This window comes from Setaria italica, chromosome VIII, assembly GCF_000263155.2.
Source record: "Setaria italica strain Yugu1 chromosome VIII, Setaria_italica_v2.0, whole genome shotgun sequence".
Lineage (NCBI taxonomy): Eukaryota > Viridiplantae > Streptophyta > Magnoliopsida > Poales > Poaceae > Setaria > Setaria italica.
The window spans coordinates 3,292,977-3,307,722 of NC_028457.1; the positions used below are offsets into that span (position 1 = coordinate 3,292,977).

The following is a 14,746-nucleotide window of genomic DNA, read 5'->3' on the forward strand; positions in this document are numbered from 1 at the left end:
GCACAGTTTTGTTGTACTTTGCGAGACGAATCTTTTGAGCCTAATTAGTCAATGTTTGAATAATAATTTACAAATACAAACGAAACGCTACAGTATGCTACAGTGCTGTAACAGTAATTTGGCACCTCCAAACTTTGACAACTAAACAAGGCCTCAGTCTGATTTGCCTCCCAGCCACACACACGGGCTTCATTTGGGCCTGCATCCTCTGCCCACGGCTAACACCGAAAGATCTCAACCGTACGGTGGCTAGGGGCTCTGCCGCGCTGCGTTGGCGGGGCGATCGCATCTCAGGCACGGCGATGGACACTGGCAGCGACCAACAACAACGACGGCGAGCCACCTTTCACGGGTTGCTTCTCCTCCAGCTGTGGAAGTTCTGAAGCCAGACGCCGGCACAACGCGCGACGGTCTGTTTGATTCGAGGTGATTGTGACGAGCTGACTGCAACTTAAGTCGGTCGAGAAGATTAGAAGAATAAGGACGTCCACAAGCAGCAGCACTCACCACACACGCACAATGCATTCCCGTCAACCAGGTAAGTCCTTGGAGCATCTCCAACAGTTTGGTAAACTCGAGGATCAAAAATTTGTTTTAAGATTTTTATATAACTCTTATACACTTCTCCAACAACTTTGGTAAACTAGATATCTATAATTCTTCCATGGACTAATCCGCAAGTGGAATATTTTTTAAGAGACTAATATGCAAATGCAACCATTTCCTCCCTTCTTATCCTCCTCCTTCCCCCGTCGTCTCCACAAATCCCCCACCGTCGTTTGCTCCTCCCCCGCCGCCTTCTGTTCCTGGCCCTCCGCCGCACTCTGCTCCCGACCCTGCCGCACTCTACTCCCCACCTCACCAGTTCAGCTCGAACCGCCACCGCATCCCTCCCGCGGCACCTCGTCCTCCACCGACTAGGCTCCCCGCTGCCAGCCCCTACACCTCCGCGCGAATCGACGAGCTGCGTCGCTCTGAATCACCGTTGGCCATGCTCCTCCGCCACGTTCCACTCGAATCAGCGTCGGCCCTTGTTCTGCCTCTACAAGAGTGGCCGCTAGAGCTTGGGAAGGAGGGGAGCGAGGCAGCGGCACACCGGAGGCGGCCGCGGCTAGCGGCTCGCGGCGCTACGTGGGGCCGCGGCTGGAGGCGCTGCGCGTGGTGGCAGCGAGCGGCACTGCTAGGCCGGCGGGGCTTGCCGCACAACGGCGCTCCCCCTCGAGATCCTCCGGCGGCCAAATCGACGAGCCACTGCCTACAAATCATCGCCGATTCAAGGTCAGTAGGGCATGGGATGGGTGATGAAGGGGCTGCGGGAAGGGGCTCGTCCCCTTCCATGGTGGTGTCGGTGATCCGAGGTAGGAAGGACGGCGGCGGCGTAGGGGGGTGGCGATGGAGGCGGCGCTGAAGCTTCAACCTATAGAGCGGTTGGCTCTCCCGCTAGTGGAAGGAGGAATTAGCAAATTGGTATATTTGCATATAGGAGAGGGAAATTTAGATCATAGTCTAAAAATTTTACGGATAACAATTCATATAGCAATATTGTTGGAGCAGTTTTCTAGGCGTTTGGTAGGTTTAAGGATAGCAATATAATATAGCAAATCTATTGGAGATGCTATGTGCTACGGTTCTGATTTTGGTATTTACTCGAACGTGGGGTTTCCCTTTTTATGAATGTGAGATTATTTTGATTTCTCTCCTTCAACTTGCTGATGTGCATTTAATCTCACGATTTGCTAGCCACTTGCGCATAATTTGGGCGAATTTGGTTCTAATTGGTACACTTGAGCACTAACTAACCATAGTTAAGATCTAATCTGATCAATTAAGCAGTAACACATCCTAATTGTGAACAAAGAGTTGTAACCGATGCTAATCTTGATTGATTAACAACAATTAGTCCTTAATGGCATGTAATCAAACACAACAGAGCTCTCGGTTTTTTACCTTCGTTGACGCACGCGTGATAAAGGTTCTTGGAGTGGACTTTGTCGTCGTCCTGCGCCATCCCTGTTGGCACCGTGGGCTCTGCGAAGGACGGCAGCTTCGCTGTCGCCTAATGGATGGACCACAAGTTTGTTTGCCCTTTATTTTGAAACTGCCGGACAGGAAACGGGTGCATGATGTTGGGAATTTGGGGCGCGTCTAGATACCGCTAACCTATATTTAAATTAGTCACATCATAAAAAATAATCTAAACTAATCTATGATCTCCATCTAGCTTACCCATAAATATCATTTAAAAAGTAATTTAAAAAACTTTTCTAAATTTGTATCTATATTACTAACTTACGCGGTTATTAAAAATAACCCGTTATTAAAAATAACCTTAAGTAAATACCTAAATCTTAATCTAATTATCCTCATCTTCATATACAGAAATATCCAAAAGTAAATCAATACATGATTCTAAATTACATATTTATACCATTACTAATATGAAAATAATAAGTTAAGGTATATATGCATGATAAGTGTTACCATGTAGACCATGGAAGAAAGCGATGAAAAATACTAATTTTTATGGGAAACACAATGTATGGAGGTGCGATAAAAGGTTAAAAAAGTATGACGGCGAAAAAAAGTGTATAAGATAATTACTAACTAAAGTCAATCACAAGTGAATAAAGATAAGTGCACATGTATATGAGTATTATGTTAGAATATTAAATAAATGAGAGAGATGAGTATTATGTTAGAATATTAAATAAATGAGAGAGATGTAGGTAAATATTTTTTATTAATAGCTATGGGGTCTAATTTTTAAATAATTTCTAATATAGTGACTCTTAAAATTATTAGCATGTGCTGGAGCACAGGTTGATAGACTAGTAAACCAAACACTAGTAAAATCGGCATACGATGGTTCCGCTCCGTTCCATCCCAAAAACCAAACACTGCCTACACAGTTCCCAAGCAGTGATTTAGTTCAAGCTATTGTTTCTAGCTTTATGCCAAAATATTATAAACTCATTATTTATCCAAACCCTTATGTAACTAGTACAATGCACGTGCTAACGCTACGGCAATAGCCAAGACACTATATATTATTTTGATAATAAAGCACATAATGAGATTAAATAAAATTCTTGCCAAAAGTATATTATGTCGTTTAAGAATAACATCTTTAGGAATGTACCTCCTGAAACCATCTTTCATTCTTATTGTATTTCAACAAACTTGGTTGCCTGATCCGGCCTGGGATCGGGACAGGCTCGCTACGTGCAAAGGCACTCCCGTGGCCAGGCTCTGGAGAAACGTGGGAATCGGGCGTTTCCACTAGCCCTGGCTCGCGCAGTGCTAGAATGAGTCGCTTCGGCGAGCGTGCGGAGGAGAAAAGGTTGCGGCACGTTAGCCGGACAGCGAACCAATCAAAATCTCCGCTGAACCTGGCTGCCTGGATACGTGAAGCAAACAAAGCGGTGTTGCACCTGGCAAGCCTGGCCAGCATCGCTACTTGGTGGGGTGGACATAGGAAACAAAGATTTGGTGGAATTATTGGGGTAGAGAGGCACTGGCTACTTGAGTGAGCTTAAACTAATAATTAGCTGGGTGTGGGCAGTTAGCTGGATAGTTGTTAGCTAGCTAGCTGGGAGGGATCAGTTAGAGCTAATATTAGCTGGATGGATCTAGCTAGGTGGATCCAAGCTCGCTAGGTGGATTCAAGCTCCGGATTAAGGTACATATGATGAGCAAATTACTAAACGCACATTGGGATTTGTCAAGAGGGTGTGGTAAAGGGAAGTACGCCGTACTAAAAAAAATTCTATTCTACGCTAGCCCCATGTCACTAAGAAATTAAATTCGTGTACTGCAGTGGAACAGCCATGGGAGATGTGGAAACTACTGAGCTGAGGATTCCAGAGGCGACCGAAGATGAGGTAAACATTGAAGAGAGAGGAAATGTCAAAGATGAGGTAAACATTGAAGAGAGAGGAAATTTCTTATTTGACACTGAAAGATGACTCAATTCCTTGATCCTAAAAACTTTTTCTTTCCTAATTGTCACTAAGAAATTAAATTCGTGTACTAATTGCAACACCCCGACGATGTTCGAGGCCAAAGTGCGGGTCCGTTTCATTAAAAAGGAGAATGGGCAGCTCAGCTATGTGGACACGCATACAATCAACACGCAGATCGGTGACATACACGAGCACCACGAGGTGAATGGCGGGCTTGAGTATACGGTTGCGGTGCAACATAACGAAGTGTTTCACATGCAGGTGGGGAATACTTCCATCAATCGGCGATTTGAGCATGGAAATACTCAGAGTACAACTCACGAAGTCGACAAACAAAATGTTGTTGAAGTGACCATCGGTATGGGAAACATTGAAGGGACGACTCCTAAGGGGAAAATTGTAGACCTCCATCGCCACGTTGAGGTAAACATTGAAGAGAGAGGAAATTTCTTATTTGACACTCAAAGATGACTCAATTCTTTGATCCAGAAAAGTTTTTCTTTCCTAAATGTCACCAACTTCTAACTTTCACTTCTTATTTGACATTTCCAACAATTATGTTAGTTAAGTCAAGTGAAACAATCTTCAAATCACCTTCAAAAATCATCAAACTTTTTGTAGTGATGAAATGAATAAATATGAACCCATTTTTATTTCGGATACATTTACCTGTATGATTTCAAATAAAATTGACCAATTTAGGCTACTTTTATAAATTATCTAAAATTTTATGGCACCAAAAAACTTGTAAAAATTATAATAAAATAACTAATATTTCTCACATCATATGTAGTAACTAATTAAGTTATTTTCTAGCAAAACTTACATAGAGAATTATGAGGAACTGTGAACTTGGGAAATTTTAGAAGAACCTTGTAATTCTCTATGTAACTTATGATGGAAAATATTTTTATAAATGACTACATCTCCATAATTTTTTGAAAGTATTTTCATACAAAAAAAATCAATTATGCTTCAAAAGTTGTTAGATTTGGTGAGTTTTAATTTGAAAACAGAAAAGGTACATGTATGTTTTTAAGCAAAATGGATTAATCTTCACTTGTTCTATTGTCAAAAAAAAACTTTTCATGAGTTGTGGAGGTGATTTGATGGTTGTTTAAGGAATAAAAGATAGAACAAGGTGTAATACACGGGGTAGAAAATTTTTCAGTGTCAAGAAAAGAATTGAGTCATCGTCAAATAAGGAATTTTCTCTTGAAGAGATTAGCGACCACTAGTTGCTACCCCCAAAATAAATATATCAGCGGAATAGCCAATTTTGTCCCTGATCTTTCAGCTTAGACTCAGAATTCTTTATTAATTATTAAAATGATTGTTTCAGTCTTTCAACTTCTCCACACATATCAATTTAGTCTTTCATCATACATGTTTTGACATGTGGGTACACCTCATCACCAACTTAACATCCAATCAGTTATGGTTCGTAAAATAAAGTTATTATTTTTTCTATAAATCTATTCAAAGTTGGAGGAATTTAACTTAGGGTTTGAATTTTTAAAGGAGGGAGTGCTTGAGTAAACTGAATCAAAATTCCGTTTTTAGGACTGAGTTAATCCAATTTAAATTGAGAAACTAGTCCATCTAGCTCGATAGGAATTATAATATTGTGCGAAAAAATACTATCATTTGGAGAGCCTCAGATTTATCATACATGCGTAATAATCTCTTTTTTTGAAAAAATTTTGTAGATAGAAGCTATGCTTATGTTTTGTCATCTTTGTGTGTGTGAACCAATATATATTACTAGAAAATACGCTAAAAATAGGGACATCTATATTAGGCTGAAAAAGCATGTTGATAGAAGTGACATGGAATAATCCATTGAAGAAAAAATGCCAACGATTTTCCATAATAGGTATTTACATTTAATAAATATTGAATTTCACAAGTTTTGGCATTGTGGTTCCCTGTAGTAGCGGACAGGTCTTTTGTTGAGTTGGATAGATGGCCTCAGTAGCACTCCTCAAGTCCTAGGTCGACTTCCCGTGGAACTAACTTTCAGGCTGGGGTTAAAACAATTCCTCGTCTATCACTATAATCAAAGCACAAAGCACAGGTCAAGGCCTAGGCTTAAAAAAAATCCGGAGGCTGTCTTATCCCGTAGGTCGAGTGGTTCCCTGTAGTATAAAGTGGATGTTCTTGTGTAGCCGCTTGTACCTTGCATTCAGAGGGTAGAAAAATTATTTTACCAACCATAGCTCATGGACGAAACACTTAGGAGGAAATACTAATTAAACTGAGCCGTGTGGAGAAGTTTGAATGCTGAAACGGTCGTTTTTTAGCTGATGGATAAAACTGAGCCTTGTCGATAAGGACAAAACAGCTATTTTTCCGAACAATAAGGCTAATCCCAGTGGGAGTTTCATAGAGGTTTCATGCACATTAAATACGGTGACACATCAGCATGTGTGATGGCATGGCATGGTAGTTATGAAGTGAGAGAGGGAAAGAGTTTCATCAGGATGAAACTGTGTATACACTGTTTCCAAGACTATGAAACCTATTGAAACTTGCATTGGGGGCTATAGAGTTTCATTTCATCTAACCATATCCAATCACATTCCTCACAATTAAATGTCATGGGCATCCTATGAAATCGTGAAATGAAACTGTGTACTGGGACTCCCTGTTTTATTCATGAGAATACACCTCATGGGATGATGTGGCATCCTTGGAAACAGTGCAATGAGACCTTGCACTGGGACTAGCCTAAAAACAGCTATTCTGTCAAAGATATTTACTATCACCTTCCTTCTTGTTTTAACTGAATTCCCGTTATGCAGGTCACAACGGTGTCTGGCAATCTAACTGTAGTGTACACCATCGGAGATGGAATGTCGTTCACTGAGTTTATAATGGTTCTACGTCGCATCCTCGCTGAGCACAACAAAGACCGCGAGGACATCTTGGACAAATTCTCAACAAATCTCTCATCCAGCCGACAACACCCAGTGCTCACTAAGCAGTATGGTGAAGAACCGCCGTGGCTTCACGTCAAGCTGCAAGTGGTGGAGGAGGGCAAGGAACCGTCGTGGACAACCCTAATCATGCGGGTTGACAGCTTATACGTATGTGGCTTCATGGACCGAAATGGAAATTTGTACAGGCTTATCGACGACAAAACCAAAAGCGAAGCCATTATCCCGAAGGGTCATAACGGTGCTAACATCCAAGACCTACAGTGGAAGGTCAGTTACCCATCCTTGCTGGGAGACAAAAAAACGATCTTACATCAAAAGACAAAAAAAGACGATCTTACATCAAAAGACAAAAAAACGATCTTACATCAAAAGACAAAAAAAGACGATCTTACATCAAAAGACAAAACAACGAAAGTTAGAAATGAAGTTGTGCACGAACTGGGCCGCGCGCATCTGGGTCGTGACTTCGCTATGGAGGCCGTGCGCAGGCTGTCAGAGCACAACCCAGATACCGAGGTGGCTGGTATGATAAGCGGCAGGCTGGCACTGGGGGGCTTGATCGTCCTGGTCTGCGAGTCCGCAAGGATGAATCCTTTCTACGACTCCTTTGCACGTGGGTGGAGCACCGGCGAGGGATTCAAGGAGGAACTGATGCGTAAATACGTGTGGGACTGTTATTATAGTAACACGTCACGCGAGCTACGGCAGTGGAAGAGTGAAAACTATATCAACTTGAAGACGTGGGTAACGGATCCCATTCCGCAGCTACAAACCATGCACCTCGTGCTCAACGCACCTCTACCTAAAAATGAAGGTAATAATGACGATGGCAACCCTGATCCTTCCACATCTGGCGATGCTGGCGCTAACGCCGGCAACCAAAACAACAACGGCAACAATAACGGTAAGGCCGAAGAAGGTAATGACGATGGCAACTCTGATCCCTCCACATCTTCCAAGGAGGATGGCAACGGTGATCCTTCCCCATCTAACGATGCTGGTGAAGGATCGAAAGGGCGACCTGACGGTAACACCGGCAACCAAAACAACAATAACACCAGCAACCTACAAGAAAATTCTGGAAAGTCCAAGGAGGATGGCGATGCTGACGGGAACAACGACCCAACCAGAGGGGAAGGCGGTGGCCGCACCAACAAGCAAAACACCGGCAAGGCTGACGACACCCTGGGCCATGGCCGACCCCTGGTGGAGCTGTTGGCCGTGCATGCCCACCTTGGGGTCGTTGACACGAAAATCATCGTCTTCGACGGGAAACGTGGCCAGATCATCTACAAGCACGCGAAGCAAGGAGAAGAGGTATATATATCATGCCTAATGTCTGGTATCCATCCATATAAATCTTTTCACATCCGAGCATATATATTAATCAATCAGTGCTTGCATGCAGGTCGGACGAATGGAGGATTTGGTGCTGACTGGACCCTACAGAGGCATCTCAGCGTACGCGAGCTTCACCATCAAAGTTGACATCCCAAAAGCCAATCCCGCCAGATTCGAATGGGATTGCTATGACCAAAGTAACGCCGACAAAGTGGATGCCGTGAACCCCTCCTACGGCGAGATCAAAGATAAGGACGGCAAGCTACTAGCAGAGGTCACCTACGCGGTGATGTCCGACGCCCTGGAGGCCACTGTGCAGCAGGTCATGCTGAGGCTCAAGGATGGGCACACTCTCAATGACGTCCATGGTGAAATCAAAGCGCGCATCGATGGTTTCGAAGTCGGTAGCATCCTATTCAACCCGACACAAGGTGCAGGTAAGTGTTTCTCCCCCGCCGGCGACTCGTGGTTCCTTCTTCAGCTGGCGAGGAATGTGGTTGCGGTGCCATGTGGTAAGGTGCTCCACATAGAGGTGGACCTGAAGACGGAAACTTCCAACGACCAGGGGCCCAAGCCTTTGAAAGTTGCTCTCAAATTTGACAATAGAACTTTGAGTCAAAGTAGCCCAGACGGCAACGGCAACGAAGTTGAAGTGGACATCGACTGGTACCCGGAGGTAAACATTGAATAGACTAGCGAGCAGAGCACTAGCTGCTGCACCGGACATGCATGGAAGACCATTTCCACTTTCCCCTTTTTTAAACGAATAGTCATGTCCTCTATTTGATCTATAATTATATTATACTACAGATCTCACGACCAAGTCATCCACCGGAGCAAACCATTGGAGAGGTTCGCGAGCAGGAACCAAGTCACCTAGTGGAGGTAATGGTGACCACTATAATAGTTTCTTGCACCGAACTTTGATGAGATTTACGATCTCTTTCCTTCTCTTTTAACTAAATTTCCGTACTGCAGGCCAAAATGATATCTGTGCGTGAACCTGATTTGGGGTACACCATCGGAGATGCAGTGTCGTTCACTCGATTCATAACGCATCTACGTCACTTTGTCGCCGAACACCCAGACAAAGAGGATATCCTGTACCACCAAGTGCTCGCCAAGCAGCGTGCTGAACAACCGGCGAGATGGCTTCACATCAAGCTAGAAGTGGTGGAGGACAAGAAAACATTGTCGACAACCCTACTCATACGGGATGACGACTTGTACGTCCATGGCTTCATGAACCAGGAAGGAGTTTGCTACGAGCTTCTCGAAACCAAGGACAGTACTGTCAATATGATCCCAGAAGATGAATACAATCCCCACCCCCTATACTGGGGCCTCACATACAACACCATACTGAACGTCCAAGATGGCAGCGAAGCCACGGCTAAACTGGTAACTGAGGGGCTAGGCATGTCCTTCGCGATTGAAGCTGTGCGACGGCTGTCGAGCTCCACCCACCCAGATGTTGAGGTGGATGGTGAGAAGAGCGCTAGGGTGGCACTTGCGGGCCTGATCGTCATGGTCTGCGAGTCCGCAAGGATGAATCCTCTCCGCGACGCTATTGCAGGTGGGTGGAGCAACGGCACGGGATTCACCGAGCAACTGATGGATCGTTATGTGCGGAAATATGGGGAGATGTCACGCAACCTGCAGAAGTGGAAGAGTAGTAACTCTGATAATTGGCCGCACCCCATTTCGGAGCTACAAGCCACTTGCCTCGTGCTTAACACCCAGCTGCTACCGGATGAAACTGTTGACCGCCCTGTTGGCCGCCCCCGAGTGGAACTATTATCCATACATGCCGACCTTGGGGGCGTCGGCACGAAAATCATTGTCTTCGACGGGAAACGAGGCCAGATCATCTACAGGCACAACAAGCAAAGAGAACAGGTACTGTGTGTGTGTGTTACATCAACATTTTCACATCGTTCAAGCGACGATATTTAATCAATCAGTACATGAATGCAGGGAACAACGGAGAATTTGGTTCTGACTGGACCCTACACCGGAATCTCGGCGTACTTGTGCTTCGCCATCAAAATTGACATCCCCGACGCCGGTCCTATGGTATTTAAATGGGATTGCTATAACCCCCAGCACGCTGCCCAAGTTGACAAACCACCCATGAGCCACGATATGGGCAACATAGCGAAAGTGACCTACGCAGTGATGTCCAACGCCCTAAAGGCCACTGTGCAGGTCAAGCTGCGCCTCAACGATGAGCACAGCGCTGTTGGCATCGGAGGTGAAATCACCGCGCTCATCGATGGCTTCGAAGACGAAGAAGACAACAGGAGCATCCTCTTCAGGCCTGAAAAGAGGACGTGTCAGTCTTTCTCCTCTACCGACAACGACTCGATGATCCTTCTTCAGCTGGCTAGGAATGTCCTTGCTGTGCCATATGGTAAGGATCTTCGCATAAAGGTGGACCTGGAGATTGAAACTTCCAACAACCAAGGGATCAAGAATTTGAGAGCCGACCTCTGCATAGCCAATGGAATTCTGAGCCAATGTCACGTAGTCGATGGTGGCGAAGTTGAAGTGAATGTCACATGGTACCCACAGGTAAACATCGAGGAGATTAGACCGCACTTGTTAGTCGCTTGCATCAAACATTCAAGATCTTTATTATCACTATCCTTCTTCCCTTAACTAAGTTCCCGTACTGCAGGAAGAAATTACGTACGAGCATCAACATGAAGTAGTGTATACCATCGGAGATGCAAGGTCGTATCGTGGGTTCATAATGGCTCTCTGTCGCATTCTCACCAACCACCCAGACCATGAGGGTATCTTGGATGGTCCCGAACACCCCAAACTCTCCACCCGACAACACCCACTACTGCTCAGCGACCGAATGGACAGGTGGCTTCACATCAAGCTTCAAGTGGCGGGCGAGGGAACTTCAGTAACCCTAGCCATCGGGATGGACGACTTGCGCGTCCATGGCTTCACAAACGAGAACGAAGATCGTCTTTGGTACCGCCCTGAAGACTACAAAAAGTGGTTGTCGTTGTCATCTCAAGTAAATCTACACTGGGGCTACGGGTACGACAGTATATTGGGTGTGAATTCCCATGAGGGAATCGTGGGTAAACTGGCCTCCGAGACCCAGGGGCTGGGCAAAACCACCGCGGTTAACGCCGTGCGCGTTCTTTCACGCTTCCGCCCACATGTCCTCCTAGGAGAATTAGTGGCGGGTGGTGATAAATACTACGATGCCAGGGTGGCACTGGTGTGCCTGAGCGTCATGGTCTGCGATTCCGCGAAGTTGAATCCCGTCCTCAAACACATCGAAAGTGGCTGGGAGAACGGGACGGGACACACCAAGGAACTGGAGGGTTACATTAAGAATTGGAACCGCATATCAAGCGCCCTGCTGGACTGGAAGGAAGACAGCTACCGTACATGGATGAAAGATGAGCGACTAGAGAGGATCGGAATCAAGAGCCCAGAAGATGCACTGGACGTCGTTCACCTCTGCTCCGCTGAACGGATGCATCGGTTTTGATGGATCCAGCAGCCTATCTAACCTGGGCGGAACCGTGCGTGTCGCTCCGCCAAATCAGGTTACCTGTATCCCCCTTTTTTTTTTGACATCATCGTGCTTGGCCCCTGAATGTTTCTCAAATCAGTTACCCCTTGTGTTTACTCTTCTTTTACAATATGATATGAATCATGACCTCCAGTCCAGTCTGTGTGTGATCATTTAAGCTAGTGTTTGCTTTGATCGATACTGTAAACCGACAATATAAGAAACAGATGCAAATGTAAACGGTGTTTTGGTTCAGCATGTAACGAACGGTATTTGGTTCACAATAATACTTGTCATCTCTTTGTTCCAGCTGTTGCAATCTGCTGGGTCTATGTCCTCATATCATTCTTTTGTTCCGAGCTATCAGTTGAAGTTTGCAATCAACTTTCTCTTCCCAGCTATGCTTCGATACTTTTTTTCCACTTGTAGTAACTGGATTCCGGTTTTCATTTTCAAGTGCACAAGAAGACCACTGTAGTTCATTTCCCCTTGTAGTTAACTGTTTGGCAATTAGTAGTAAAAGTTCATCAACCCGTGCTCCCGCATGGGCTAATAATTTTAAAACGAGACTCACTAACTAATAATCAAAATTATTTATGTATGACTCTCTTATTTATTTAATATTCTAACACAATACCCCGTTGTGATTGACTTTTGATTAATAATTATTATATATACATTTGCATCCATATTCATACTTTTTTTAGCTTTACAATGTACCTCCGTACATTGTGTTTAACATAAAAATTATTATTTTTCATCGCTTCCTCCCATACATGCATAAAAGGTCTACACAGTAACACACATCATGCATAAATACCTTAACTTAGTTTTTCTATATATATCAAAAATAGCAGAATTATCATATATTTTTTACTTTTAAATATTTCTATATAATAAATATGAAGATAATTATATTAGTATTTAGATGTTTATTTTGGTTATTTTTAATAATGAAATACGTTGGTTATTTAGATAAAAATTAGAAAGACATTTTAAGTTATTTTTATAATGATAAGTATGGATAATTTAGATGAAGATTATAGGGTTACTTTAAATTATTTTTGATAACGGCAGTGGTGGGTAATTAAAGATATCATTTAGGGATTTACTTTACAATATTTTTATAATGGCAGTGATGGATATTTTTTTGAAAATATAATAGACCATTGGCTATAAATATGATTCTTAGATCTATAGGATTGATACTTGGATGTTTCTTATTTTTGTAAGAATTTCTAGTACTTATCTTTTTTCCTAGCATGTCTTGTGAAAATTAATGCGAAGTCTCCAGTTGAAAAAAATGAGGGTACATAGTTAACGATCAAAATTGTCACCTTGATATCTCTCTCTCTCTCTCATTTGTTAAATATTCTAACACAATACTTATATGGATATATAATTATTGTCTTCAACCGATTGTGATACACAGTAATTAGTAATTACTTAATAATGTTTGCATCCATATTTATAATTTTTCTTTTTTCACTGTGCATTGCATATATGTGCTTGAATTTTTTAATAAACCCTAAGTTTGAGATATAATTTAATACATAAATATATATATTCCAATCACATCCACAATATACTTATAAATGGTGATACATATCATGTCGTATATATCTTAATTATTATTTTCTATACCAATAATGTCAAAAAATAGAAAATTTAGAATCATATCTTGGTGTACCACTCGATCTATTTTTAATGATGAAGGTGATTTGGATCCAAAATTTTAATAATGGCATGTGTGGGTAATTTAGATGCAAATTTAAGGGGTTAATTTAAGCTATTTTTAAAATATTAGTGGTGGGAAATTTAGATGCAAATTTAGGGGGTTATTTTAAATTATTTTGAATAATGGCATTAGTGGGTAGTTTAGATGAAGATTAGGGGTTATTTTTGTTTATTTTATATAATGGTAGAGGTGGGTAATTTAGATATAGATTTAGGGGGTTAATTTAGACTATTTTCATAATGGCATAAGTGGCAATTTTTTATAAACATAATAGATATGATGTCTATGATGATTTAAGTCTACCGAATAGATGGCTAGATGTTTCGCTTCTTTGACAATTTTAAAAATAATTCTAGAGCGTCGACCTAAGATCCTGGTGGCTTCATGTGAAGGCATCAAAAGGAATCTCCAATTAGTAATAGTAAGATTTGTCACCGGTTGTTGTTGATTCACCATTCTCTTGGGAATCGCTTGTGTTGTACTCTAATGGCAAAATAGACATTTTCATTCTCAAGGGCCAAGTTCGTCCCTCAAAGGATGTGGCATACCGACATGGATAGCCATCTAGGACGAAGGTTGAGATTGAACCCAAAAATTGAAGTTGGAGGACTGGATTGACCTAACTGAAAGTTGAGGGATGAACTTGATCGTCGGCCAATAGTTTAGGGATCAAATCGCCTATTTTGCCTACTCTAATACGTACGGTTGGATTCTCACTCACCATGCGGATCGCGAGGACATCTTGGACAGCCACAACTTGTTAAATGTCTACTCCACCCGAGAACACCCATTGCTCCCCAAGCATCATACTCAACCAGCAAGGTGGCTTCACATCAAGCTGCAAGTGAAGCAGGGCGAGGGACGACCAACATTGTCAACAACCCTAGTCATGCAGGATGACAACGTGTACATCCATGGCTTCTTTACTAACCAAGATGTTCTGCACAAGCTTCTTGACGATGACGAGAAGAGCATATTTGTCATCTCCGAAGGGTACCATCATCGCACCGAGATCCAAAAGTAGGGCTTCAGTTACAAGTGATAATATCGTGAAAAAACTAATGGATGTGAAGCTGGACAATGGCTTCGCAATGAATGCCATGCGTTCTGTCGAGCCACTCAGATCAGGTGGCTGGCATCAATATGAGTGCCAGGGTGGCACTGGCGGGCCTACTCATCATAGTCTACAAGTCCGCAAGGAGAACCCTCTCCATAGCTC

The 14,746-nt window shown here is 43.0% G+C and overlaps 1 protein-coding gene across 1 annotated transcript; it reads left to right on the forward strand.

Annotated features, from left to right (window-relative positions):
- The first annotated feature begins 1,149 nt into the window (after nucleotides 1–1,149).
- Nucleotides 1,150–12,121, forward strand: LOC101764564. Its single transcript, XM_004980130.2, has 9 exons — nucleotides 1,150–1,278; nucleotides 3,818–3,917; nucleotides 4,224–4,385; nucleotides 6,767–8,221; nucleotides 8,313–8,921; nucleotides 9,056–9,130; nucleotides 9,224–10,144; nucleotides 10,223–10,819; nucleotides 10,926–12,121. Exons 2-9 carry the CDS (start codon nucleotides 3,828–3,830, stop codon nucleotides 11,763–11,765), a joined length of 4,749 nt encoding a protein of 1,582 aa, XP_004980187.2. The 5' UTR covers nucleotides 1,150–1,278; nucleotides 3,818–3,827; the 3' UTR covers nucleotides 11,766–12,121.
- The last annotated feature ends 2,625 nt before the right edge of the window (nucleotides 12,122–14,746 follow it).

Bases quoted from the DNA above. Each gene is read 5' to 3' on its own strand.
- LOC101764564 (XM_004980130.2), top strand. From the start codon at position 3,828: ATGGGAGATGTGGAAACTACTGAGCTGAGGATTCCAGAGGCGACCGAA. The intron at 4,386-6,766 runs GTAAACATTGAA...CCCGTTATGCAG, and splicing joins ACCTCCATCGCCACGTTGAG to GTCACAACGGTGTCTGGCAA. The intron at 8,922-9,055 runs GTAAACATTGAA...ATTATACTACAG, and splicing joins ACATCGACTGGTACCCGGAG to ATCTCACGACCAAGTCATCC.